The sequence below is a fragment of the Ptiloglossa arizonensis genome, chromosome 4 (assembly GCF_051014685.1).
Source record: "Ptiloglossa arizonensis isolate GNS036 chromosome 4, iyPtiAriz1_principal, whole genome shotgun sequence".
Classification (NCBI taxonomy): Eukaryota; Metazoa; Arthropoda; class Insecta; order Hymenoptera; family Colletidae; genus Ptiloglossa; species Ptiloglossa arizonensis.
The window spans coordinates 9,415,649-9,441,485 of record NC_135051.1 but is presented as its reverse complement, the minus strand read 5'-3'; the positions used below and the strand labels follow the sequence as shown (position 1 = coordinate 9,441,485).

At 51.9% G+C, this 25,837-nt stretch overlaps 1 protein-coding gene and 1 long non-coding RNA gene across 2 annotated transcripts in view; one reads left to right on the top strand and one right to left on the bottom strand.

Moving 5' to 3' along the window:
* LOC143146411 (uncharacterized) overlaps positions 1-3,537 on the bottom strand; it is a 29,116-nt gene extending 25,579 nt beyond the window's left edge. The window contains exon 1 of the long non-coding RNA XR_012991932.1: positions 1,179-3,537. This is a non-coding gene — a long non-coding RNA (uncharacterized LOC143146411). The remainder of the gene's footprint in view (positions 1-1,178) is intronic.
* A 6,203-nt stretch (positions 3,538-9,740) lies between these two features.
* LOC143146410 (uncharacterized) overlaps positions 9,741-25,837 on the top strand; it is a 148,509-nt gene continuing 132,412 nt past the window's right edge. The window contains exons 1-2 of the mRNA XM_076310690.1: positions 9,741-9,880; positions 16,459-16,599. Of these exons, the coding sequence (XP_076166805.1) occupies positions 16,585-16,599 (15 nt within the window). The 5' untranslated portion in view covers positions 9,741-9,880; positions 16,459-16,584. The remainder of the gene's footprint in view (positions 9,881-16,458; positions 16,600-25,837) is intronic.

Here is a 25,837-nt window from a genome sequence, read left to right as displayed (position 1 = left end):
CCGGAGACGAAATCGACACTCGATGTATTCGTCCCGCGCTGTTTCGTACCTCTTTTCCTTTTTCGAGTTGAAAAAACACGAATGTCTCGGAAATTGACAGTCGATACGCGCGTTTCACTTGGTTCTGTATCCGTTTTCTTTTTTCGGAGTTGCAAAAAACACGAAAGTCTTGGGGATCGACAGTCGACGCGCTCGTTTCAATCGGTACGATGTATCTTTTGCCTTTTTTTCGAGTTGGGAAAACGGGAACGTTTTCCACGAAAAAAGTCGCGCTATTCTCTACCTGACAACTTGCGAGCCCAAACTGCTACCAATTAAAGAAACATTTTCACTTGGATGGTCCGTCGAGCGCGTCGCAAAAATTTCTAATTTTCGCGAGGTCACGAGTTCCATCGGGCCCGAGAAACAAGCTGCGGGTCCTACGTAAAGTCGAGAAATACGCGACGGTTCCCATGGGAGCTGAGAAACACGCTCCGGGTCCTACGGGACCCAAGAAACACGAGGTATCCCCGCAGGGAGTAACCTAACGGACGCGAGACTCTGCATCGAAGCTAACGAGGTCACTCGAGGGAAGACGAATCGGACGAAAGGTAAACGATCGTGTCGACGAAACACCGATAACGATTTTGATGCTTCGAAGCGACTATTCTCGAGCACAACGATCATCCGCACGGTTTCGCTCAAGAGCGCGGCAGTCTTTTCGGCCATTTTGGTGTCTAAGAAGCACTCTAGTCCGTCTTGTGGCCTGTCGATCTCTCCCTCCCTTCGATCCCTCCTCCTTGCGCCCCGTCCGGCTCGGTCCCTCTTTCTCACACTCGCTCCGTCCTCTCGCCCCTCCGGCGGGGCCCCTTCCTTTCTTCCCTCTCGGTGTGTCGCGTGCGCGCGAGCGCGAGTGCACGCGCACGCACCACGCACACATGCAGACACATGCACACATGCACGCACGCACGCACGCACGCACGCACGCACGCACGCACGCACGCACGCACGCACGCACGCATGCACGCTCGCACGCACTCACGCATGCACGCACGCGTATACACTATACCGGTACACCTCGAAACGGTTTTCGGGCTGGTTTCTAGACGGAGAATCGTCGAGGTTTTCTCGAGATTTTCTCCGGTTCCTATCTGCCCCCCACCCGATCGAAAAAAAAGAACAATTTTCCCGGTACTCACTCTCGCGACAGGGGAGAATCACGTACGGGCTGCACTTCCTTCTTCTCTGTTACGATCCACGGGATGCGCGCTCCTTCCTCTCAGAGTCGTTCGAGGCGGCTCGCCACTCTCGCGCCGAGCCGGTAGCCGCGCTCCACGAGCGTCTTCCTCGACATTTTTCCACGCGGTGAAAAATCAGCTCCGTAAACCGCGTATCGATGATTCCTTGGCTCGTCGGTTTTTCTCTCTCTTTCTCTCTCTCCCTCTCCCTTTCTCTCTCTCTCTCTCTCTCTATGTCTCTGTCTCTTCGTTTTACTTGGCTTTGTTTGTTTTCACGGCACCGTGTGCAACGAAGAACGCGAACGAAACACAGGCGACCGCGAACCGACAAGGTCTCCCCGTGGACGAGGAACGCGGCGGCTCCGCTCGTTAGACCGCGGGACGCGTACGAAAAAGGAGATCGAGCGAACTAACGAAACGGAATCGACGGTTGCACCGAACTCTCCAGTTGTACCGGCTCCCCTCCACCGTTCTTCCTTCCACGCAAGGAGCCTGTTGCTCTCCTCCGTTCGATCCTTCCGATCCTCGAGGGCGCCGGCGACCTCTTCGCTCCTCCGCGCGCCGTCTCGTTTTCCGTTTTCCGTTTTCCTCTCCGTAGCAAGGAGCGGCGTGTGCCACCCCGCGAGCTCGACACCGACGGGGAAATCGAACGCGCGCGATTCACTAACCGACGGATCGCGGTATCGACCTACGATCGCGGCAGCCACGAGGTCAACCACGGAACAAACATCGAACCCGGCTCCTCGTCGTTTCTCCGCTACTCGAAACAGAGACACACCATCGGGGGGTGGGGAGGGAGGTGGTTCGTCCTCTTCCTTTTTTTCTCGATCCACGCAACGACGAGGTACGCGTGCACAACACAACAATTTTTCGATGGCAACGGTGAAGCAGCAGCAGCAGCAGCAGCGGCGGCGGCGGCGACGACGACGACACGAGGAAACCTTCTTCCTCTTCCTCCTCCTCCTCCTCCTCCTCCTCCTTCTCCTCTTCTCTCGTCTCGACGACGACGACGATCCTTTAATTTCTCACCGCGGTGATTTAATTCCCTCCTGAACGTCGCTTTTCCTCCGCGGAAACTTCCCCCGGTTTCTTCCGTCGACGTACAACACGCGCGTAAACACACGGCCCCGGGAAGAAAAAAAAGCACACCGTGGTTCTTCCAGTTTCCTTTTTCTCTCTCTCTCTCTCTCTCTCTCTCTCTGTCTGTCTGTCCGTCCGTCTCTCGCGCGCGTGTCTACTCGTGTATACGCATGTACGTGTGTGTCGCGTATATTTCTTCTCTCTTTTTTTTCCCTTTTTTTCCCTAATTTTTCTCGGGGCCCGTGGTGGGGAGGGGGGATGTTTTTTCGCTTCTTCTCGTTTTTTTCCCCGTCACTCCCCCGTTGTTCTCTCGCGCGTTCCACGGGCGCACAGGCGAGAGGGAGATGAGGCGACACACGCACACGCACCACTTGCCCAGGCCTCGACGTTTGATCCGGCTCCGGATATGCGACGTTCGTCGAGTTGCATTGGGTCGCGCTGCGCTCCCGTAACTGCATCCGCGTCGGACGGTGCGGCTTGCGCGCTAGGAGCGCCGCCATCCAACCACCCCACCATCTTCGTCCCACCACCACCGACAACACCACCACCATCCTCCTCACCACCGACTCGCGCTGCCTGCTACTACTACTACTACTACTACTACTACTACTACTTCTACTACTACTACTACTACTACTACTACTACTACTACTATTACTACTACTACTACTATTACTGCGACTACTACACCACCGCGCGTCACCACTACCTCGCCACTCGGCACTGGCGTTCGTGGGTTACCAACACACGCGACCTTCTACTTGCGCCGCCCGTCGTTCTCCTCGTCGTCGTCGTCGTCGTCGTCGTCGTCGTCGTCGTCGTCGTCGTCGTCGTCAGCGTCGTCGTCGTCGTCGTCGTCGTCGTCGTCGTCGAGTTGACGCTCCGCTTCGACCACGACCACTACCAACGCCATTACCTACGTCGTCTGCTACCGTTTCGACGACGACGAACCGCACACGCACGGTCACTCCGGTGTGCCCACCGTGCTCCACGTACCCGAGTTACGAGCACTCGCTCGCACACGAACCAACTGCTGCTCTTTCCCTACCGAGCAGTCATCGCGAGAATCGCGAAACTCCGCACCATTGCACCGCGGCGGGTCTCTATCGTTGTTCTACGTCGCCGTTAACCGTTGTCGGCGTCGTCTACTCGACGCGCTTTCGCGATCGTTGCTCCAATTACACGTTTTCGCCCGCGAGGACGACTCGAGACGGTGTGCGTCGAAGCACTCCGAACTTGTCGCTAGTAGAGATCGATATTTTCTTTTTCTGGCATTACCAGAGGATGGCTTCCTTTGTTCCGAATGATTGAATTTTTTTTTTTTAAGACGACATCTTTCACCTTGGGGAATTTCCAGTCTCGGTTTGGAATTTCGACTTTCGGGGGCTTCTTGAGATAAATTTTGTTGCAACGGAAATGAGTGGAATTGGAAAAGTATTTCGTTTGGATAAATGTCACGATCTGTAGTAGAAATCGTTCTTTTGGTAGAACGACGTCTAATAACTTCTCACGTAGGGTCCGAAACGAAATAAACAATACGTCCGACCCAAAAATAGACGAATTGTCGGATTAAACGTACCAAGGTCGATAATCAAAGCCATTTACAAGTGTGGTAATCCTATTCAAACGATCCGTACTCGAGAGAGTCTCGAGTATCGCAGAGGTCTGAAAAGCGGGCGAATCCTAAACTATTTTACAAAGGTTCCATCGCGAAAAGATTTCGCGTATAGAAATCGTGCGATAGTTAGGGCGATCGAGGGCTGCTCACGTGCTCGTTGCCCTTCTAAAATCGTTCTGTTCCCCTTAAGAAAGAAATCACGGTATTCGAATCTCGTTCGCGGGCATTATCGATCGGTGTGCACCGTTATTAACGAGGAGACTCGGTTCGAGGAGTTTTCGCGAACAAGTTCCCACGTGTCGCCACGTCGCACGGATTTCGTATATTCTTCCGCGCGATCGAAAGTTTCTGCGGTGTCGCCTTTGTTTTGTCACCGGTACACTGATTTAGAGGCTACGTGTTGCGTTACTCGAAGACATCAACTTCTATCTTTAGAGAGAACGCTTGCTCATTTCGTAAAGCCGCGATACGTATTTACTATACAGCGTATACACGTTCGGGCTCTCCCCCCTCTACCCTCTCCCCGGAACCTGTTTCAGTCGCATTGCTTTGTCTTACGGTCATAGATCGCCTTAATGCATTCTTACATGCGAGTTTTATCGATTTTCCTTCTTCCCCCTCCCCCTCGCCTCGCTCGGACACTTTTCTTCGCGGAATCCGACTAGAATCCAATTTAAGAACGCCTCGTCGTCGTGCATTCGTGGAAAACGCGCGTCGATCGAACATTCGGTTTCTCGAACGTTCGAAAAAAAACACACACACACACCGATCGAGAACGTGGAATTATTTCGAGCCCATTTTTGTGTACGTTCCGTCCAAGGTTGCCCCCGATGTATTCAAAATTTTTCAAAGTGGAACAATTCAAAGTACGGCTCCGAGTATTGGCCACTAATCGTAGTAAACTGTCGGTAATATCTTTCTTGCGAATTCTGTCAAATTTCCATCCGTATGGTAGATTAGTATTATCAAGAAGATATTATTTAACGTATTAACGTAGGCTTTTAGCGTCCAAAGTAGATAGAGAAAGAAGTTGCACGTACAAAGAGCTCGAGACACGGTGTCGATTCTGACCAACATTCGAGCGATACAAGATTCTTAATATTTCTCGCAAACCTATCCTCGTGACCATCGTTTATGGGTACTTAACCCTTTGGACTGAACGACGATATCCTTGTATTTTACGGGAAATATCGAAACGAAAATGTTGAATTCGGTGTTAAGGTAGCACTCGCGAGTTTCTCGCGCACAAAGGCTCGCTTGTAGGTTCGAGTTCGATTCGTTTCGAGGCGTTCGAAATTTCGGTAGACGACATTGGCTCCTTCCGCTCGATAATTTTTCCACGCAGTCGAACAAATCGAGATTTTTCATTCGTCCGTACATTTCCATCCGCGTACCCGATTCCTGCGCGCGGTCGCGCGCTCGCGTGCTCGTACACGCCTGATCTCCCCGCTCCTCCGCGCGCCACCGTGGCCATGACACTTTTAATAGGAGACAATTTGATGCAGTTGCTGCTGCGATTTGAAATTTAAAAGCTAATCGCTGTGGCGCAGCGCCTAAACGCCTTCCAGTCGCTTTTTCCGGAGATCGAAGGCAAATAATCGAGGACGCGAAACGAAAAGAAAGAGAAAAGGGAAGAAAGAAGAAAAATTCGCGCGTCTTTCGGCAGCGGTCGTGTTCGACGCGTTTATTTATAATTCACGGAGGAAACTGCGGCGTATCAATTTATTAACTGAAAATACTCGCGCGCCGTTTCCCGCGGCACGGTCCCGGTATCGTAAAATCTTGTTAAATTGACCGTGAAGTTCTCATTAATGGCTGTACACACGATAAACGCGATTATAACTTTTATCTGGCCGCGTTTGATCCCCTCGTTTCTTTCTTACCTCGGGTAATTGCCAGAACTCGTGCGCGCACGAGAACACACGCTTCGCGTTTTCCTCTGTCCCTTTTCTACTGCGCGAGCGTGAGCGCGCGCGCGCGCGCGCGAAAACGCTGGTTGAAAATTCGTCGGTTCGAAAGTTTGGAAAAATCACGAGTTTCGCAAGTTTTCGCAAAGGGAGTTTGTAGCCAAAGTTCCCATTTAACGCATTGACCGGCAGGATGGTTTCGAACGTTCAAAGATGGTGAAATTTGTCGGAAGTTGGCTCAGAGAGTAGGAGTACTCGATAGTTTGGGGTATTTTTTGTTTCGGAGCAACGCTAACTACGGTAACGTTACTCGAAAGTCCAAGAGTATCGAAGAAGGAATATCGTCGGCACGATGCGAAACTTGAAAGTATTTTCACAGACTTATTTTACGTCAGGATTCCGTCTGATATCTAATAATGCATATGGATATTGGTGGCGATAATAATTCGAAAAGATCGTGCAACGAATGATAAAATTCCGGTCGTTGAAAAATGCATGTATAAATCGTTATCGATACTCGGTTAAAGATTTTCAAACGACGTTCGAACATCGATGTTCACCGAAAAATTTGAAAAGGACGCAATCCCGAGTGAACGTCACTTGGCCAAAGAATTTGAAACGTGGATCCTCGCTCGGTACCGATCTCTGTAAAAAAAAAAACGCATCGATCGGCCATTTTGTCAGACGAAAATTCGACCTCGAGTTTCCACGCGATAAGTGGGCTCCGCGTATCGAGTCTTCCGTGGCATAACTCGACATCGAAACGTCGCCCCTATCTATCTGTTTATTGGTCTATCTTATCGCGGGCGAGGCTGTCTTTTTCGCGCGGCGGTTTCAAACTTTGCGCAAGATCGAAAGGGAAGCAGGAGGGGGCCCCGAGGGAAACATAGAAGGGGATCACGGTGAAAAGAGGCGATCGCGACGGACCTTGAGGCCCCGCGGACGGTTTAGAAATTCGTTAGATAATCCCGAGGCACGGCTTCGTGCTTCGTGTTTCAAGATGGCAGTCGAAAGTCGCAGATTAGATAGGGCGACCGGTGTCGACGCCTCGAGCAGCGAACCGGAGAGAGACGTTATGCAATTCCCGCGAAATTCGTGTATCTTCCCCACGGTGAAGTCCGCGAATTCGAGGGAGAAACGAGACCGTTTTACCGGGGGACTCGAAGAACCCACCGTACACCGACATTGTCGTTTAATGCCGCGAAACCAATTCCATGTATACTTGACATTAAATTTTCCGCCGGCCTTCTAAGCAGCCCGTTATGTGGGTAGCCAGCCCGCTCTACAGCCTTTCTCTTTGCGAGCCAATGCCTGCGCCACGTACCGAAAAATCTACGCCTACCGACGACGTCGCGACGCGAGACACACCGTAGTCCCTTCGTCTTCTCCCGAAAATTCACCAACCGACGGTACACGGAGGGAATTCTCCATGGATCGAAGGAACCGTCCGGTGCGATAACTTGTTGCTCGAAACGGGAACAGAAATTTTCGAGCGTACCCGCACCGTGTTTCGAAGTAGCCACGACGCTCGGTATTTTATGCGAGAGTCCCTCTTCGTAACCGCAGTCTGGACTCGGAGCGGTCGGATACACGCGAAGCGCGTGCATGTGTGCACGCGCGTCGATGCCACGTGACGTCTAAATTCAGGCGGCCATTTTGGAGCATGATTCATTTGTTTAGAATGGGTCGGATAGGAGTAGGAGGCGGAGCCACGCACACACCAAATCTTCGTGAACGTTTTAGATACGAAGCCGGACGACACCGACGTGCCCAACTTTCGTCGCTGGAACACGCTTAGCGTCCGATATTGCGCGAGAAGACCGCTTCGATCGGTGAATTTTTACATCGGGGGGGATCGGAGGGGATCTCTTTCCGAAATTCCTCGCCAAAGACGAATTTTTCAAATACCCTGGGGGGCCGATTTGCCCCCCTCGATCGGCGAATTTCGAAACTCGAACAAATTCCGAGCGAATTTGCAAAATTGTCGTTGAAAGGAACACTCGAGGCTCCCCGAGTTTTCTTCTCTTCCTCGTCTCGGCGATTATTCGGTCGATCCTCGCGAAACCTTCGCCGAAGCAACGAATTTCGCGCCCTCGAGCGGTTTCGACGAGACAGCAGCCGCGTTGTCTCACTCGGGACTCGGGATCAAGGTGCGCGACAAGGTTACGAGGTGTACGTTTATTCCCTCGAAAAAGGGGCATGAATTATTTATCGGGCGCGAATAAAATGAAAGGAGAGGAAGGCGAACGCATGGGACAATGACGATCTTATCGGTGGTACGCGTTATCGAGCAGAACCCGGAGCCTTCGCTCGAAATTCTCTCTCCTAGTTGCACCGTGTTCGACCGTCCTCGCCCAATTAACCGTGCAAACCGTCTACTTGGCGTCTTTCAAAGCATTCGCAGTTTCGTTGCGGACTCGCTGCAACGGGGAAACGTCTACCTTATCCGCTCAATTGTATCTGCTCTTGATTTCGGAGAGGGGGGACTCTGGGTAAATAACCGCGGATTTTTGGCGAAAATTACTCTTCGAGTGCAGAGTCGAAACGATTCCCTACTCTTGATTCTCCGTAATATCTACAAAAGTCCTTCCACTCCGGTAAACGAACAACGACGACCTCTGTTAATTCTCGCAAACCTTGGAAACTTTTTCACCTACTCCGAATTCACAAAAGAGTGGTCCCGCTGGAAAAAGTAAAGAAACCTGCTCCGAATCGATCCGTGGTTAGTCTTCGATGAGCCTAAATCGCTTCGAATCCCGTAAATAAATGGTCGGGTTCGATGTCGGTCGCGTCGGGGATTCGTCGGCTGGTTCCCTCTCGCTCGTTTCCTCGAAGGAAGTTTCGGGCGCTGGCGGGAGAATTGCCGAAACTGCGGACGAGCGAGTGGCGGATGTGGAGCTTGGCCGTGCAGCCTGTCGGTGCGTGGATGGGCCCAAGGTCAGTGGCAGTGGGTCAGTCGGACCAATCGCCGTGCAGCCCGCTGCGGGCGAAGGCCGCGCCGAATTCGAAGCGTTCGGAGTACCGGGAGGGGTAAGGCGGGTAAAGAGCAGAGTTCTCTCGGCGAAAAGAAACGAAACGAAACGAGGCGAGCGTTTTCGAGGACGGCCTACCGAGAGCCCCGCGCGTCCGCGCCCGCGCGCGCTCGCTCGCTCGCTCGCACGCTCGCGCGTCTACCGACTCCTCGTCGCGTCGTCGGGATCGAAGCGTGACGTTGCATCGCGAGCGAGCGAGCGAGCGAGCGAACGAACGAACGAACGAACGAACGCGTGCACGCGTTGATTCCGGTGTCGAGCAAGCGGTGCAGGAAAGAGAACGGATAGGCCGGTATCCGTGCCGGCCTTGACCGTATCTCCGCTTATCGCCGCGTTCGCGCTCCACGCTCGACGTCACGCGTCACGTTGTCGACGCCGCGAGAAGTTATCCGTCCGACGACGGAGACGACGCCCGAGGCCCGTCATCGCCGGTCGCGTCCTCGCCAATCCCGCGGACCGATCGTAACACGGCTCGATAAAAAGAAACACACACCGTGCGCTCGCCCGCTCGCCCGCCCGCTCGCCCGCTCGCGATTACAACGCGTATTAATTCAATTAGAACCGCGCGCGATTCGCTTTCGCGTTACAATCCGAGCGAATCGTTTGCAGGGTACCTCCCCTCCTCCATTAACTTTGGTCCCGCGAGCACGAGTTTCCGGGTCGACGGATCCGCGCGAATTAATTTTCGCGATAATTGTGTACCATCGATTACGCGGATTACGCGATTACTTTTATCGGGCGATGAAACGGTATCGTCGAAATTAATTTCGATTTTTCCCGCACACGATCGAGATGTTGGGACACGATAGGGGCAACGGGACGGGTCTTTCGATGGCATCGCTTCGGATGCGACGTCAGTGTAAACGGCGTCGCGACCGCCGGTAGACACGGGAACCCGCGTTCACCGGTGTTATCTGGGACGGGGCAAAAGGGTTACTGGTTGGTCGTCGCGCGATCGTAAGTGCAAGGTACGCTGACACGGAGTAACGCGTGCATAAACACCGGTAACGAACCGACCGTTTACTCGTAAGTATCGCAGCCACTGTAATTGCTGTTGCGTAAGTACTTGCGCGCCGCGGTACTTTGCGCGGATAGCATGGACGATCGCGAGCGAGTCGTCGGCTTTCTCCGACGTCGAGACGCGGGGACAGCGAGTCGCGATGCTTTGGACGTTGACCGAGGTTAACGTCACCCTGAAACGCATCTAGGAGAATCGAGTCGAAAGCGACCCGAGTTCTCTTCGGACAATCCCGAACTTTTACACTCTCGGAAGTTATCGGTCGACCCGGGTTAACGTTACCCCGAAAACTCTCGAGGAAAATTGGCTGGAAAGTGACCAGAATCTCGGACGAAAGAATAGGCGGTCGCGTTTTAGTTTTCGAAATTTTTCGAGCACCTCTGGACCACCTGAAATCACAGCTGACCGAAGCTAATTCAATTCCAACCCCCGGACGTAGCCAAGAGCGAAAAATCTTGGAACAACCTCGAGGAGAATAGTTTTCAGAGATCTTGGAACCTTTTTCTTGCGAGCAACTTGGACGATCGGTAATCCTCGATTCGACGATAGCTACGAGTTTCTCGCGGAGAAGCAAACTTTCTACAGAACGAATCTCCGGCCCTTGCATCTTCCGAGAAATTATGGCGAACCTTTCCTCTCGCATTCCTTGCAAATCGTGGCTAGGATTCGACGCTTTCCATGCACCGCCCTCGGTCTCACGATCTTCCAAACGATTTGAATGCAGCAGGCGAGCACGGTCGCTCTGGCTGCGTACAAACGCTGTTAAAATGGGCTCCGAATCGTTTCGATTCGTCGTTACGACGACGCCGTCCCGTGGTTGGGTCGGCCATAATTGTGGGGGTGGCCGAAAAATTCGATACGCGAGCTCAAAGATCCGAGCATAGTAATTTATCTACCATGGGACTTTTCTTACTCTCGATTTCACTTTCTCGCGAGTTTCGGAGCAAAGTTGACGCCGTAAGGAGACACCAAAGATTCAATCGTGGTAGTTTATTATCCAGACACTGGAGAACTTTGTTCTCCGTTCGATTAGATTCGAGTTGTCGACGATCGAACGCGTAGACGCCCATCGGGGATTGCATCGATTCTAATTTTGTAAATATCGGAAGAGATCGCATCGCGATGGATCCAAGTTTCGAGTTTCCTAGTTTTGGTGTTCCACTGTTTTTAAATCCACCGAAGCGGGTCCAGGTGTCGAGGTTCGCGCAGGATCGTCGACCCTTATTTCAAAAGTTCGAAAACAGAAGCTTTCTCGTTGCCCTGTACGCGCAACGACCGTGAATCCTCCCCGGAGTTGGCCAATTTTTCGATCCCCCGAGCGTGTAGGGAAAATTAAGGTTGCCAAGACCGTGAATCGATAACCCCGAATCTCGAGACAGCGAGATCGCATCAGTTGGCGCGGCGCCAGGGATTCCATGCGGCTCGTGAAACTTCCTCGATGCAGCACCGCTCTCTCGCGAGTCCGGGAATTAAGTGAATTTTCCGCTCGAGCGGCGTTTCCCGCGCGATCGTCGAAAATTCTTTCCTCCTCTGGCGATTTTCGGGGACGTTGCTCCGACACTCCCGGAATACGCGAGGAGCTCTTCCCACGGCGGGAAGCTGGCCTCGTCTGGCCATATTTTGGCGATACCTACTTGTTGCGCGGGAAACGAGCCGCGCGTACATATGTACCCGTATGTACCAACTCGCATCTACATACCGCGCGGTTTGCTCTTGGCACAGGTACAAACGGAGTCAACGACCCCTCGGAGTTGTGTGCGGGGGTACTCGAAATAATTTTCGGTCGCGCTTCTTCGAAACGTCGGCCAGGATCGATACCGTTTTATCGTCCCGCGGATTTCGTTTCGTATCGACGCTCGATCGAATAACGCGATTAATCGCCGCGGCAAAAGACACGGTTAACCGCGTTTCGTCGTTATTAACGGCTAATTTCCCGAAAATCATCGAGGGCACAGGGACGTGGCCTTCGGCGCGCTTAATCCCCCGTAAATCCAATATAACATAAACCTGATTTTAGCTTTGACCAGTCGGAAACGTGCTACTTGGCTCTCCCAGGTCGATTTTAGCGTACGGTTCTCTTTGTCGCGATCGAGCCATGGTAATCGGCCCGTACGATAATTCCGTTAAACATTTTCGATAACGGAAATTTCGTAATCCGGTTCGTCCTGTGATCCGGCCGCGCGTGTGCACGCACGAGCGACGTTGCTCCGCGATGATAATGCGGAACATGTAAAACGTAACGATCCGTGGCGTTATCGTCGGGGGCAGATTCGAGTCGGCGACGAACGATCGGAAAAATGTGTGTTTCGCCACGTTTTTCACGCGCGGCGGCAAACTGTTGCTGTGACATTGGACGATCGACAGTCTGTAGCTTGTACATAAGGGGGTGCATATACGGTTCCGGTAGACGGGGCGGTACATACCGCCGCACCGTTCCATGTATTTTGGGGGATGGCTACGTGCTAGTCAACGGACTCCCCCCACCGTGTACGACGTGGAAAATTTCGGGGGTAACCGACTGCGCTTTAAACCGGCTGCTGGCTGCTGCTGGCTGCTGGCTGCTGGCTGCCGCCGCCGCCGCCGCCGCCGCCGCCGCCGCTGCGTCAGCTGCCGCCGCCACCACCGTCGCCGCCACCACCGCCACCGCCACCACCACCGCCGCCACCGCCGCGTTGCACCCGACCTATATATTCGGGCCACGTTATGTATGCGCCTACATATATACTAATACCTACTGTGCATCCACCGCGTAGCCAGCGGCGTCGATATAAACGCGGTTACTACTTGTTGCTCTAGTCCCAGAAACTGAGAGTGGCCCGCGCGTTTCGGAGTTCCCTCCGCCTCTATCGGTCTCGCTCAGCGGCTCTCAACTTCCGCGCGAAAAAATCACCGAACCTCCGAGACGGCTGCGATAACGCCTCGGAGATCGGACCGCGTCGAGGGGAGGACGATCTTCCGGGAGATATCGAGTCTCCGTTTTCACGGAGAGGGAGACGGTTCGGAGATCTTTGAACGAGGGTGGTTCGGTTCGGGGAGAATCTCGAGCATTTTCGGAGGGACTGAACCGGAGATCCAGTCCACGAGCAAGGTCCACGCGAGGTCCTCCCGATCGAAATCAGTCCAAACGCGGTACGCATCGGACTGTAAAGCACACTTTACCGTTGCTCCCTTTACGTCCAACTCGCAGAGAGGAGAATGCTCGCGTTTGGTGTCCCAGTTTCCATTTTTCCATCGCAACACGGTACAAGCATTCTGGAATTTTACCCCCCGTGATTCCAGTGTCGTAGCTTCGATTTCTCCGTTCCGGTATAGTCGAAAAAGTGTTCCGGAATTTGTCCGTCAACCTCTAGGAAAGAACCCTCCGCTCCTAGAAGCATTCTCCGGACGTCCAGTGTCCCGTCTTTTCTTCTCAACCGTGACAAGTGTTCCGGAATTTTACGTCTCCGATCCATAGGGAGGAAACAGCTCACAGAAGATTTCATTGATCCCGAGGAGAGCGTCTTCTGGTTATCGTAGTCTGGTCTCGAGTCCCCGTGCATTGGATGCATCCGATATGCATGCAGACACGGAGACGCCTCGCTGCAAAAGCGTCCGTATTCGGGTTGCATCCACCGACACTCGCGTCTACACGTACGTACGTACGTACACGTACACGTACGTTCGAGTACGCGTTCGAAACTTGCCACGTGCTTCCCCGTGTGTGTTCGTGGGCGCGCGCGCGCGCGCGCGCTGCAACGGCAGACGACGCGCACAAACACGGGTAAATAGACGAACACAGAGCCGGGGAACATCGGTGTTCGGTCTGGTACGCGTAACGTGCATGTAGGAGCGCGCGCATGGATGCGCGCAAATGGCTCGACCGTTTGCATACGCGCGTTGCATCCGTGGTGGAAGCACCACGGAGGAGTAGGACGCCGGGGCAGCCGGGGAGGGGGGAGCCGAGGCGAGTGTGCATGTGCACGTGCACGTGCGTGTGCAAGTGCAGCCGGCTGCGCCGCGCGTCGGCTTGTATCGCCGCGAAACGCGATGTGGAACACACTCGCTCTCGATGGGTCACTCTCGCTCTCTCCCGGTCGAGAGGGAAATTTGGCAGCTGTTTTAAACCCGGCTAACTGGCGAAACTACCGACCCACCTCTGCCACGGTCCTTCCGTCCCCCTCTCTTCCTACACCCCTGAATCGCTCTCTGGCGCACGCCCGCCCTCCTCCCCTGCCCCCCGGGGCTTTCTTTCCCTCTCGGCCGCTCTTTCCACCGGCTTTTCAGCCTCCACGGTGGCCCCGCGTTCCTCGCTCCCGGTTTTTCGAGAAACCGGCGTTTCGACCATCGATCGCCCCGTCACGGCGCGCCTAAACGATCCGGGAGAAAAAATACACCGGAACAGCGCTCGAAACCGGCCGATCCGATTCCGGATGTGCCGCGCGCGAATCTTTCTCTATTCTTTTCCGTAAGTCCTTGATTCCCTTTATTTCTCTCTCCGTGACTCCCTGACTCCCTGACTCCCCGAATCTCTGTTTCTCTCCTCGACTTCCTTCCTGTGACTCTCTCTCTCTTTCCGTATAAATTTCTTTCTCCTTCCTCTCGCTCGGATGCGTACAGCGAACGTGTAGCTTTTTTATCACACTGACCTGGGTTAACTCGGCGCGCAGTGCCGAATAATAAAACCGACGAAACCGCCGAGGCCCCCGCACCGCTTCTCCTCTCCTCTCCACGGTCTCTGCGCGCATGCAAAAACCCCCGGTACGCAGTACGCGAGTGTATGCGCGCGAGCGCGCCCTCGAACCCGACGAACCTACTCCGCCCTCCAGCCAAATATAAATTGCACCGGTGTGCGCGCTGGTGCATCGCGGTCTCACGCACACGCGCGCTCGCTCGCTGACGCGCCCGTGCCCGCGCCCGCGCCCGCGCCCGGCCCGTTCGCTCGAGGTGCGCGCGTGTGCGCCGGTAGAATGCACCGAGTGGCACACAAACGATCCCAGTCCCGAGGGCAGGGCCACGGTCACCCGAAAATACGGCTGCACCCGAGTGCTCTCACTCTCGTTTCGCGTTCGTGTTCGCGTTCGCGCTCCGTCCGCGCTTTCTCTCTTTCTCTCTTTCTCTCTTTCTCTCTCTCTCTCTCTCGCTCTCTCTCCCGCTTCCCTCACCGTTCCTCATTTTCTCTCCCCCCACCACACCTCTTTTTATCCTTTTTAGCTTCACCCTCTTCTTCTCCCGTTTGCCTCGCTGCCTTTCAATGGCCCCGAGTCTGTGTATTCGCGGTATTGTACGAGCTACCGGCCGATTCACGAATCGTGGCCCTCTCGACTCGCTCGCGACCGTGGGATCGCGGTACGCGCGTTATTTTCGCGCGATTCGTCGCGCGAGTAACCACCTATCGATGCCGAGGAGCACGCGCGAGGACTCGGTTAGGAGCGTTAATAGGCGCATCGGGGGTCCGCGAGGTTCTCCGATCCTGGATCGTGGCTTTCCGTGGCGGCCACCGGAGAATAACGGTAATACCGCGCGGAACGGAATCACGGTTTTCCTCCGCAAGGTACTCTCCGAGATTAGGCCCGGACAAGCTTCGAATATACACGACACGATCTCTCTACGTTGTCCCATCCAAACGTTACTTTTCCTCTTGATTCGTAATTAACTTTAGGAATAAGTCGAACCTTGTTTATCGTCGATCCGTAAGTAGTAATTCGAGGTGTTTTCCAGCGAATCGGCACCGAGATCGAACAAGTACAAAGGTGACGAGGGTAACGGTAATTCCGTGGAAAGTGGAGACAAAGTTTTCCAAGACTTTCCTCGACCGGGGCAAGAGAACCTTTGATTACCTGGAAGTAGCCGACAAAAGTGATTTCTCTGGATCGTTTAAGAAACGTGAAACGAATAATCGTGATCGTGGAGCGAAATCCACGTTGAAACCGCGGAGGATCGGGAATTCGAAAATGTTTAAAAGCTCTCGGTTGGTTGAAGGCGGAACAGGGGAGAACCGATGCTCGGGATTGCGATCGTAGGACGTGTTTTTTTTTTGTCGGAGGGACGATTCGTCAGGAGGGACGCGTAACGCGCGTATGGCAGGAACGTGGAAGAGCGGGTCCGGTGCGGTGATTACGCGCTCGAGGCACTCGCGGAACAAAGCGCCCTCTGTCCCGCCGAACGCGCGTACGACCTATCCCAATGCGTGGCGACGCGAGCGGAATCGGTCCCGATCCGAGCTCGCGCAAAACGCATCGGGACGAACGAAAAAATATGCTCGCGGTGCGGCGTGTTCGGCCGCGCAATTTCGAACGACAATCTGGAGCCGGGTCTGACTCACTCGCGACAGTCAGGTGAGTCAATACGACCGCACGGCTCCGATAATAAGCGGCCACGAACGTGTCCCTCGAATCTCCTCGCGCGAAACCGAATTTCGACGACGCCGCGACAATTTTACGCGCCACTCTCCCCACCTGGTGGGATACACGCTACCGAACATTTTAAGCCTCTTTTCTCCCGAGCCTAGAATCGATGGAGTACAATTTCTTTTCAAAGCGACTCGTAACGTTCCGGTACGCTAATTAGCGACGGAAGGTAAATTTCTATTCTTTTTGTTTGTTCGTAGCCCACGTTGGAGGTATCGAAAGGAACGATCGAGGATTCGAAGCCGCGAAGTTCGTATCGGCGACAAAATTGTCTTCTACCGAGAGGACGATGAATCGACATAATACGCATTACCGTTTGAAATCGTATGCCACCCAAATACGTGAGTTTACCGTAAAGGTTCCATTCTCTTAAATTAATCTTAGCGTTTGATATTTAACCCATCCAAAAGTGTTCTCCAAAAGAGAATTTCGTCGTACTCCGTTAAACTGTTCTCGTGTATTAATATTTACCGCTAGCCATGCTTTGAGAACCTCTGCTCTATCGTATCCCCCCGAAGAACGCGAAACACGCTCTAATCGAAACGATTAAAAACGATTAAAAAGCCAACGAAACAATTCCTACGGGTCTACCGGGCGTTTCTCCGAGCAACGAGCGACCATTTTGTCCATCGAGTCCGTTTTGGGGGGCGAAAAACGAGCCTTTGTCCCGAACTCGAGCGCGTTTCGAAGGTTGCTCCCGTCTCTGGCGTAAAATTTCCTCGATGCAATAGGAAAGTTGCAGTAAAGTAAGTACTCACCGGGTCTCCTCGTTGTGTACACAGCTGCGAACTTCTGGTCGATCGTCGGCCAAAACAGAACGCGTCCCGATGCGCGTGAAATTCTTTTCCCTCGATCGCAACCAAAGGTATTCGCGAGTTATTTTCCCTTCCAAGGTAAAGAAGGGAAAGAAGGGAAAGAAACAACCGAAAAAGTATCCACTAGAAAAAATAATTGGTAAATCCTCCTCCCGTTCGGAGCCACGTCTTCCGGAGATCCCCCGGCCGCGACTTGTTTTCGTTGCTCCAATTCACGGAACTCGGTGTTTTCGATGCAAAGGTTGATTTATGCGTCGGATAACGGTTTATCGGTTGCACTCGCGCGGGCAAACCAATTGTTACGGGTTATTCACTCCTCCGAAAATCGTGCTCTCGTCGAACGAACGTCTCTAATTGTCGCGAACGAAAATTCTCCGCTCCCCTACGGAGCGAAGGTCCCCCTTCCAAGGAATTCACGGCTCTCGCGCACAATAGAGAAACTGCACTTCCGATTGGTATCGCACTTTAAGTACCATTCGACAAACGATAAGAAACTAGCTGGTAAAAAGGGTTATCTGACGCACGATAATTTTCACCGAGCTCGATATCGAAGGATTCACCGAGTTGGGTGTTACGTAAGTTTCCTTGATAGATGTCTGCGTCGAAAAAAAAGGCACTCGCGCCCGTGCGCAACCGCGCAACCGCGCATTGAGAATCCACGGGAATATTTGGATTCGTGGTAAACCGTAGTTGCGCGTAGTTGGCTCGATTGTCAGCGTCTAGACGCGCGGCACACGTTTTCGCGATCTTAACGTTCCACGCTCACGCACACGCGCGGCGAACACACTTTTCTGGCTTAGCCGGGACGAAAATGGGCCGTTTAGGGCCTGCGCGGAGCCCAGCGTCGTTGAACTCCCGTATCGCGTGCACCGCGACGAAACTGCACCTCGTGCGTGGAAAGCGCGCTTTAAGTGCCGGCCGCGAGGCTGATTCGCCGGCTTTGCTTAAAGTGTCTCTGTTTCGCTGACTCGGACATGTTGTTCCGTACTGGCCGTCTGCACGTTCCGTGCATCCAGATAACACCCGTCGATTCACTAACCTACCTCACTCCTCCGCTACAGGGTGGTCCAAATCTCCACCTCCAGCTCCGTCGAGCGAACGACGAAGCCCGTTCCCTCTGCAACGAATACACCGGATTCGACGATTTAATCGATCGTACGGCGAAAGTTTCGATCACCGGCTCGTTAACATCCTAATCGAACCTAGAAACCGCGGTTAAACACGTTGTAAGCGTCGTCTAGGATCGTGTTTACGAGCTTTTTTTTTCTTTCCAGTCGATGCCTGGTTTCATGGTTGGTAGTTTCTGTAATCGTTTCTATGTGCGGCTTTTTTTTCGGCTTTTTTCTTCCTTTTTCGTTCTTTTTCCTCCGCGCGCAACCTGTTCAACGACTAACGCAACTGCACGTTGAACGCGGCTACCGATCAGACCGTAAACAGCGATAAATTTACGCCTAGTTTTGCAACCAGCGATGACAAAGCCCGACGAAAACAAAATTCGAGAATTTGGGTGGGAGCGAGGACGATTTCAGTTGGGATTGGCAGGGGAGGGTTCGCGTCTGGATGGGTCTGAGGGGACCCGTCTCGGGGGAACAAAGATTTTATTTGTTCGGGGGGAGAGTCGCGAGAACGGTACAAAGCTCTGGTGACCATTATCTCTGGTACGGGAGAGACTGTTTTTGGGTCCTTTCGAAATAACGATGCTTCGAACCGTCCAAGGAAACTTCCTAATATTCTTTTATTTCTAATTTTTCTTTATTGCGAAAAAAAGTGATCGGTTCCACTGGGTCTTCTCAGACCCATATTCGGTACTCGGTTGAATCGTTGCATTATCGTGCGATGTCGTAACATCGATTTCCGTATCGCGTCGACCCAGAGATCCCCAATCTCCGGGACCCGTGCATGTGTCGATTTTTCTTCGAATCGCGTGCTTCGTATTATCTGTCTGGCGGCTGCAGCCACGTACGGTAGATAGTAAATTCGGTTGTTTGTTTTCGACCGTTTCCTCGATAACGTCGTTATTTTGGCGGGGACTTACACGCACGCGCGTAAACACCTCGGGAATAAAAGGCGATTCGTAGTTTCTCGTGTCATCGACATCTACGAAAACAAACGCCTCGGTACAGTTACCGTGCCAGATTCTTCGATCGACCTTTCCGACCGACCAAAATTTCACTTCTACTATCGTTTCTCGGTCGCGTCTTTGAAAAATAAATAACCCGATAGGAAACGAATCGAGAACAAAAATTCAACGAGTGTGGATAGATACTTGGAGCGATTTATTGGAATCGATACGTCGGTCACTGTGTAGATAGTTGCGTAGATGCTACGTCGAGTCTTTACACAGGGTTCAAGCTGTTTACTTTATCTCTACAGGATGAAAAAAAAGAAAATCCAATGGGAAACGGGGATCGGAAAATTCGAAACTCTAAATGCACCGAACGGACTGGTTTTTAATTTCCTTGTCCACGACCTGAGAGTATTGCACAATCGGCATTTTCCTTTCGCAAATTGTTAATAGCGTTCCATGTTCCGAAAACGACGCGAATTAAAATACAGGTACGTTGATACACGTGTAGCTAAATACACGTGGAACACTACACGTGTATTTAAATATCAGTACGCGAAATAGTACACGGGTGCACTTAAAATTACACGTACCGAAGTACACGTGCGTTAAATACACGCGAAATAGGGATCTCTAGTTATTAGCTCTCGCGGGTGTTTCCTCTCGAGTCTCTCGATGGTGTTGTTGTTACACAAATTATTCCGCGTCTCCAATTTGTATCTCACCATCGGTCGGGGTATTTCCGTGTCTGCGAAGAGGATTAAAATATTCGAAATTTACTCGTTCAACGACAGAGACACTCGCTGGTGTTTCTCGTTAACAATATCCAACCTAGATGCAACGAAACTCGTTAATTTCAACGTACGTCGAACGAGAGGCTTGCTTCCCAGACCTTCGCGATACTTTAAGCCATCAACCGATTACCGGAACAACCATTCTGGCCAATGACTGTATCAACGTGCACGACTTCTTTACACGTAACCCGACTCGTTTAAAAGCGATATACACCCCCGTCGCCAAGTATCACGATACCCTGCATTTTTCGTAAAAGAGGGGTGGAAACTGTTTCGTACTTTCTTACAGTTTGTGCAACTTTTTCAACGGGACGTCGTTAATATTTCGATTCGATAGATTCGATCGGAGGAATATTTCTTCGAGTTGTTCCACGAGTTTCTAACGATTTTAGATTCGCTTTCAATAAGCGTATCGATAACGTGCCGAGAAGGAAGCTCGCTCCGAATAACTACCGCGCTCGAGTTGCTTCGGGAGGGGAGAAACAATTCGTAAACCCAGTAAGAGTAATTAGATCGTTGAAATGAGAAGTCGATGGCACGATAAGGTTCACGGTTCCGCGGAAGATTTTCGCGGCTCGCGTCGGTGTTTGTCTCGTTGCATTTCCCGAAATCGTGGAGGATAGGCCTTTATCGGTATCCGTCGGCCCGCCAGACCCGCCAAAATACGGTCCGTTATCAGCTAGCAGCGAAGAGGTACTCACGTGTCCGTCGCTCGATAAGATTGTATTATATTTCGTCGTGGCCCGCGTGCGCGCGAATTAATTAAACCGCGAATAAAGACGCCCCCGCTGGCGTCCCAGACAGCCGACGCATCCCGACGGATCGTCGTAAGCCAGATTAATGGAATTCTATCGCGAACAGGCGGTCTGCGCGTCATTGGCCGCGCGTCCGAGAGACGACCTTATCGATGCGCTATTTCGGCGATGATAACGTCACTCGACGTCGAAACGGTCCACCGTCCTGATAAATCGAAACGCGCCGATGACGTACGCGGCTCGATTCGCTCGCTTTCGCCTTCTTCGAGCACGCTGGAGGAGATGCACACGCACGCATCGTATCGATCGAATCCATCGACCGATCTGCATCCACGATCGCGAGCCCATCCACCTACGCTCGTCTGACTCCCTCCCGCTGACGATACTCGCGGTGGTCAACTTTGACTCGTACTTGCCGTTTAAATTAATTCGGGACTCGCTCAGACTTTGTTCTTCGCTTTCTTTTTCTACGCGATCGACGAGAGGTAGATCCCTCGAGAGAGGAGGAAAATAATTCCCCGACCGTTTCGTCCGTGTTGTCTGTTCGCAACGTTATTCGAGGCAAGTTTTTACGTTTCACCGCGTTACGAACTTGGACAACCTATTCCGTGACGTATGCCAAGTATACGGCTCGATTCTCACGACTCTCGGTCTGGTTACGCTCGCGCGGCGTAAATCTATAGCCGACTTCATGTTTGTATTCAAGGTTTTAAATAACCATGTCGACTTGGGCCCGATATCGTGGCACTTTTTAAACTCGATAAACCCCAACCGGGGACAACTCGGACGATCGAAACGAATTTAAACCCGCGGGAAAATTATTTATTCGTCGGGGAGAACAATTAACGCCGGTGGTTGCCGATCGCGAAAATAAAGCGCGCATTAGCACCGTATCCTTTCAACCTCCAAGATGTGCAAATTTAGACTATGTATGCGGAATTTATTCATTTATTTATTTATTCTCTTAAAGCAACACCAAAGGACGCACTTGGCCGTTCTCGCGGTTCCGAAAAAATTCCTCCCGGATTTAGACTAATTTCAAATGCGCACGGACGAAACAAATATCGATCGAAGCGTTCTCCTTCTCGAATTCACCAGACGTTCACCTGCTCTTGGTGGTTTTCTTGGAAAAGAAATCGTTGATGCACCGTGACGATCAGCTGGTGCGAGGATGCTAATGGGAGAACGCGCGGGACGCACTCGAAACCCCCTTTTTTCGCGGTAAACGCGCATACGTATTAAAAGGAGAAACTGGTTTTCTTGTACAGGCTGTTGCTGGATGGCCTCCCACGCGTTTCCTCGTCTCCGTTGTTTCTGAGAACTTTGGAAAAATGACTCCCGTGGTCGTGTTTCGGGACACGTTGGGAAATTTCGCGCAGTCTCCGGCTCTTTTTCAACTACGGCCTGGGCGATAATGAAAGAACGCGCGGTGGAGGTACGCGGGGGAGCGAAAACGATTGCGAAACGCAAAGATTACGGGAGAGCTCGGCACGTGTAATTCGATTGAAAAACATTCGCGACGTATTAAAGTCGGAAATCGGAGTTTTGCTCGCGACGACGTAGATCGTCGTGTGACAAAATACCGGGAGTTCGCGCTTCGAGGGAGAAGATGGAAGATAGAGAGGATTGTTCCGTGTCCGATCTCGCAGCGACGGTTACTGTTAGAGTTCGCGATCAGAGTTCGTCCGGTATCGAGAAATTTCTACGATTCTTCGAATTGAAATACTTTGGGGGAGATATTATTACAGTGCGTAATCTCGAAAGTACCAGCGACTGCTACGAATCTCTAAAAGTCCACTCGTTTCCAGTAACTCGAAAGCAACGTGGAAAAATGGGATCCCCAGGTACCTCGAGCGATTTTCGAAAGGCACGCCACGCGCTGCACTTTGCAAACAGACACGAGTCGTTGCGCGATAGCTTCGATTCGCGTTTCGTAAGGTTGCGTATCGTTATCGGCGAGCGCGCGATGAATTTCTTTAATTGTTTTGACGCGTGGAATCGATTCCGCGAAAGTTGTCCACGATATTTATTAACACCCTGTATATCTGCGACGATCGTCTAGACGTCGCAGTTCTGTTTGTTCTCGAGAGGGTCCCCGATCGCGCCTTAAATTCAGCTTTATCTCGTCGCACTCCTCGGCTTTCCCACTCCCGCTTCGTCGTTTTCGCGACGTCCTCTGTCGGTTCCCGTCGAATGTCGCGCATGAATCGACCGATAGCAGCTGGCCTCGCTCGCACGTCTAAACGGGGTAAACGAACTCTTTGTACCGTCGAGTGGGGCACCGAATTGCGAGCCCAAAGTGCATCCGACGATAACGCAGCCCGATATTATGCTCGTTTCGCAGTGACGCATGCGAGATTCCTTAAAGAGCTTCTGTCCCGCGGTTCGCGCGCTCTTTATCGAAACCGATCGTCGGATAAACCAACCCTCCCCTCCCCCTGCTTTCGACACGACAATTGATCTAAACGAAATTCTTTTTTCGTCGTCGAACCGAGTTCGATTCCTTATCGGACGCGCGCGTCTATCTCCGTGGATCAAAATCTTAGCGTATGGAAGGACGGTGACCGATGACCGAGTAACTGCTACAATTTCGCGGCGTAATGCGCGCTTATTAGGAAGTACCATCTCAGAAACATCGTATGCAAATTCGTGACCGCGCGGCACGAGATCGCGCGACGCCGAGTTTCGTTTCGAATAGGAACGTTCGAACACCGGACCGGTTTTCCAGACTAATTTTTCTATTTAGAACGGTTTCCCGATTTTTTTACCGTTTGAGAACGCTTCTTTTATTTCTGCACTTTTCGGTTCTTTGGCAAAGTAAACCGTATGTTACCGTTAATCGTAGGAAAATCTTCCGGTACGAGCACAGAGATGCAAATATTAAACGGAGCAAATCGGAGAAAGGGGAGGAACGGAGTGGAAATAAAGTAGCAATTTTCCAATACGAAGCGTAGCATCGTAAGGGTCGTTGTCTTTGATTTCTGCCACGAGTAGAAAATTTAAATGGCTCAAGAATATCCGTGCTCGTGCCGCAACCGCGCGTAACACCTTGTGTACAAACACGATGTCGAACATCACTCTCCGTTTCTCAAGAGATAGCGTGTATTCGTGATTATGACACGTTGGAATAGGACAACCCATACGAAGGAATTTGCGTCGAACTTTCTCAGTAAGATAGCCGCGGTTGTTAAAATAAGGAGACCGAGTGGAACGATATTCCGAACGAGAATTAAAGTCCACTTTGCGACGATTGGGTTACTTCAGACTCGATTGACGTTTACGTTACGCGTAAAAGGCTCTAGTTTTTCATTGTCCGGATAGTAACGTTCACAAGGAACGATTCGGTACGTTTGGATTTTCAAACTTTAGTTCGCAATATCGTGCCACTACTCGTGAAAAAATAAGTTTAGCAAGATTCGAACGAATTAGACCGCACCCGGATAAATGAAACGTTGGTTTACTCGTTGGAGACTACTCTTCGTATCGTTGAGATTCCTTTCGCGGAACGCTTAACAGGTGTCTCGGGTCGTCGTTCGATTTCTCGACGCGTCGAAAAGTCGAGTGGATCGGCACCTTTGGAGAACGCTCGACAGGGAAGAGCTACCGGAGGAAATATTTAGACCGATGTTTACTCGAGATCCTTCTTTCGGAATCTTTTTCTTTCGATCGACATCGAAGACGTGATTTCGTTCTCGTGTCTCGTACAACCGGTACTCGCAATGTATCGCTTTTCCATAGTTAAAATTGTAACGGTGGATAATATCGGACACTCGTCTATTTCTCTAGACCTCTGGTTACGCTGCAAACACGAGTTTCGTTCCTTCTGGATACTTTCAACTGTTACGTCTTAATTGTACAAAGAGTGTACAGTGTAACGGGAGAGCAGTCCAGGGTTAATCCTTAACCGAGAAGTAACACAACGGTCCGGTGAGATCTTCGGCTGGAGCGGGTTCACCGAGAATGAAACGCGCGCTAGAATCTCGCCAATTCGCGTCCATCGGCTAATCCAGCGAGCGAGCGGTTCGCTCGCGCGAGATTTCAGCACGTAGACACCGGTCATCCAGGTTAAGGTGTCACTGGATGTCCCATTAGTTATCGGACGCGTGGATTCCTTCTATTCGAGAGTCGATTCGATCGTCGGATGGTCGATTCGCGGCGACGACCTGGAAATGCGCGAGCGAAATTTCTCCGAAAGTCACACGCGTCCTCTCTACCAATCCGCGCGGCGATAAGGCTTTCGCGATAGGACGGTTGGGATAAACAGTGCGTTGCAAAACTATCGGATCGGTTCGCGCGAAATTTCCGTTAACGGCCACGTTCCTCGAATTTTCTTCGCTCGAACCATTCTGCATTTTAAACGATACGGTAATCGGAGCTTATCAATGGGACATTGAACGGAGAAAATTGTGGAATCGATGGAAGACGGGTCAAGTGCTCGAGACACCATATGGTGCACGATTGCTCGGCTCGTTGTGCACGGGCTATTCGAGTACCGAACGAGAACATTTTCGAATCGTTGAGGCCGGTCCCTTTTAGTCGAGACGCCCCAGATATTGTTCTTTTCCAATCGGAGCCAACAACTTTACGCACGGTGTGGAAATTTAAGTACAACGGGATCTAGCGATTCTAGCGGGTTATCTCTTGCGAACTTGAGAAGTCGATTTCTCTGGATTCGAAAGAAGGTTTCGGTGCTCGAAACAATCGTGCTCGGTCGAAGGAGGGTGGGCGGTAGGCGATGACTATCGACTCGATGCGTAGCTATCGGGTGTCGTAAAAATCATCGTCCAAGAACGCTTCTAGAAACACGGGCGACCTCGAAACGACAAATTCCCTCGAACTATCCAACCGGACTGAACTTAGCAACTTTTCGAACACCTGAACTAGAAACGCTCCCTCCGCGCAAGTAGATCGACCACTCTGAAAGTGTATTTCGCCGATAAACAATCACAAACTTACCAACATTCCGAACACCTAAACCAGAAACGCTCCCTCCGCTCTCCGAAAGCGGTATTTCTCGAATAAACAAATCGGCCGTATTTTATCCACCTTCGAGTTTCGATCTCGAGCTTATTCAATTATGTTAATCGTTGATCGCGGGACTCGGGCAATTTGCGTTATCGCGCGCTAACGCAAGACCTCTGGGTTTCTCC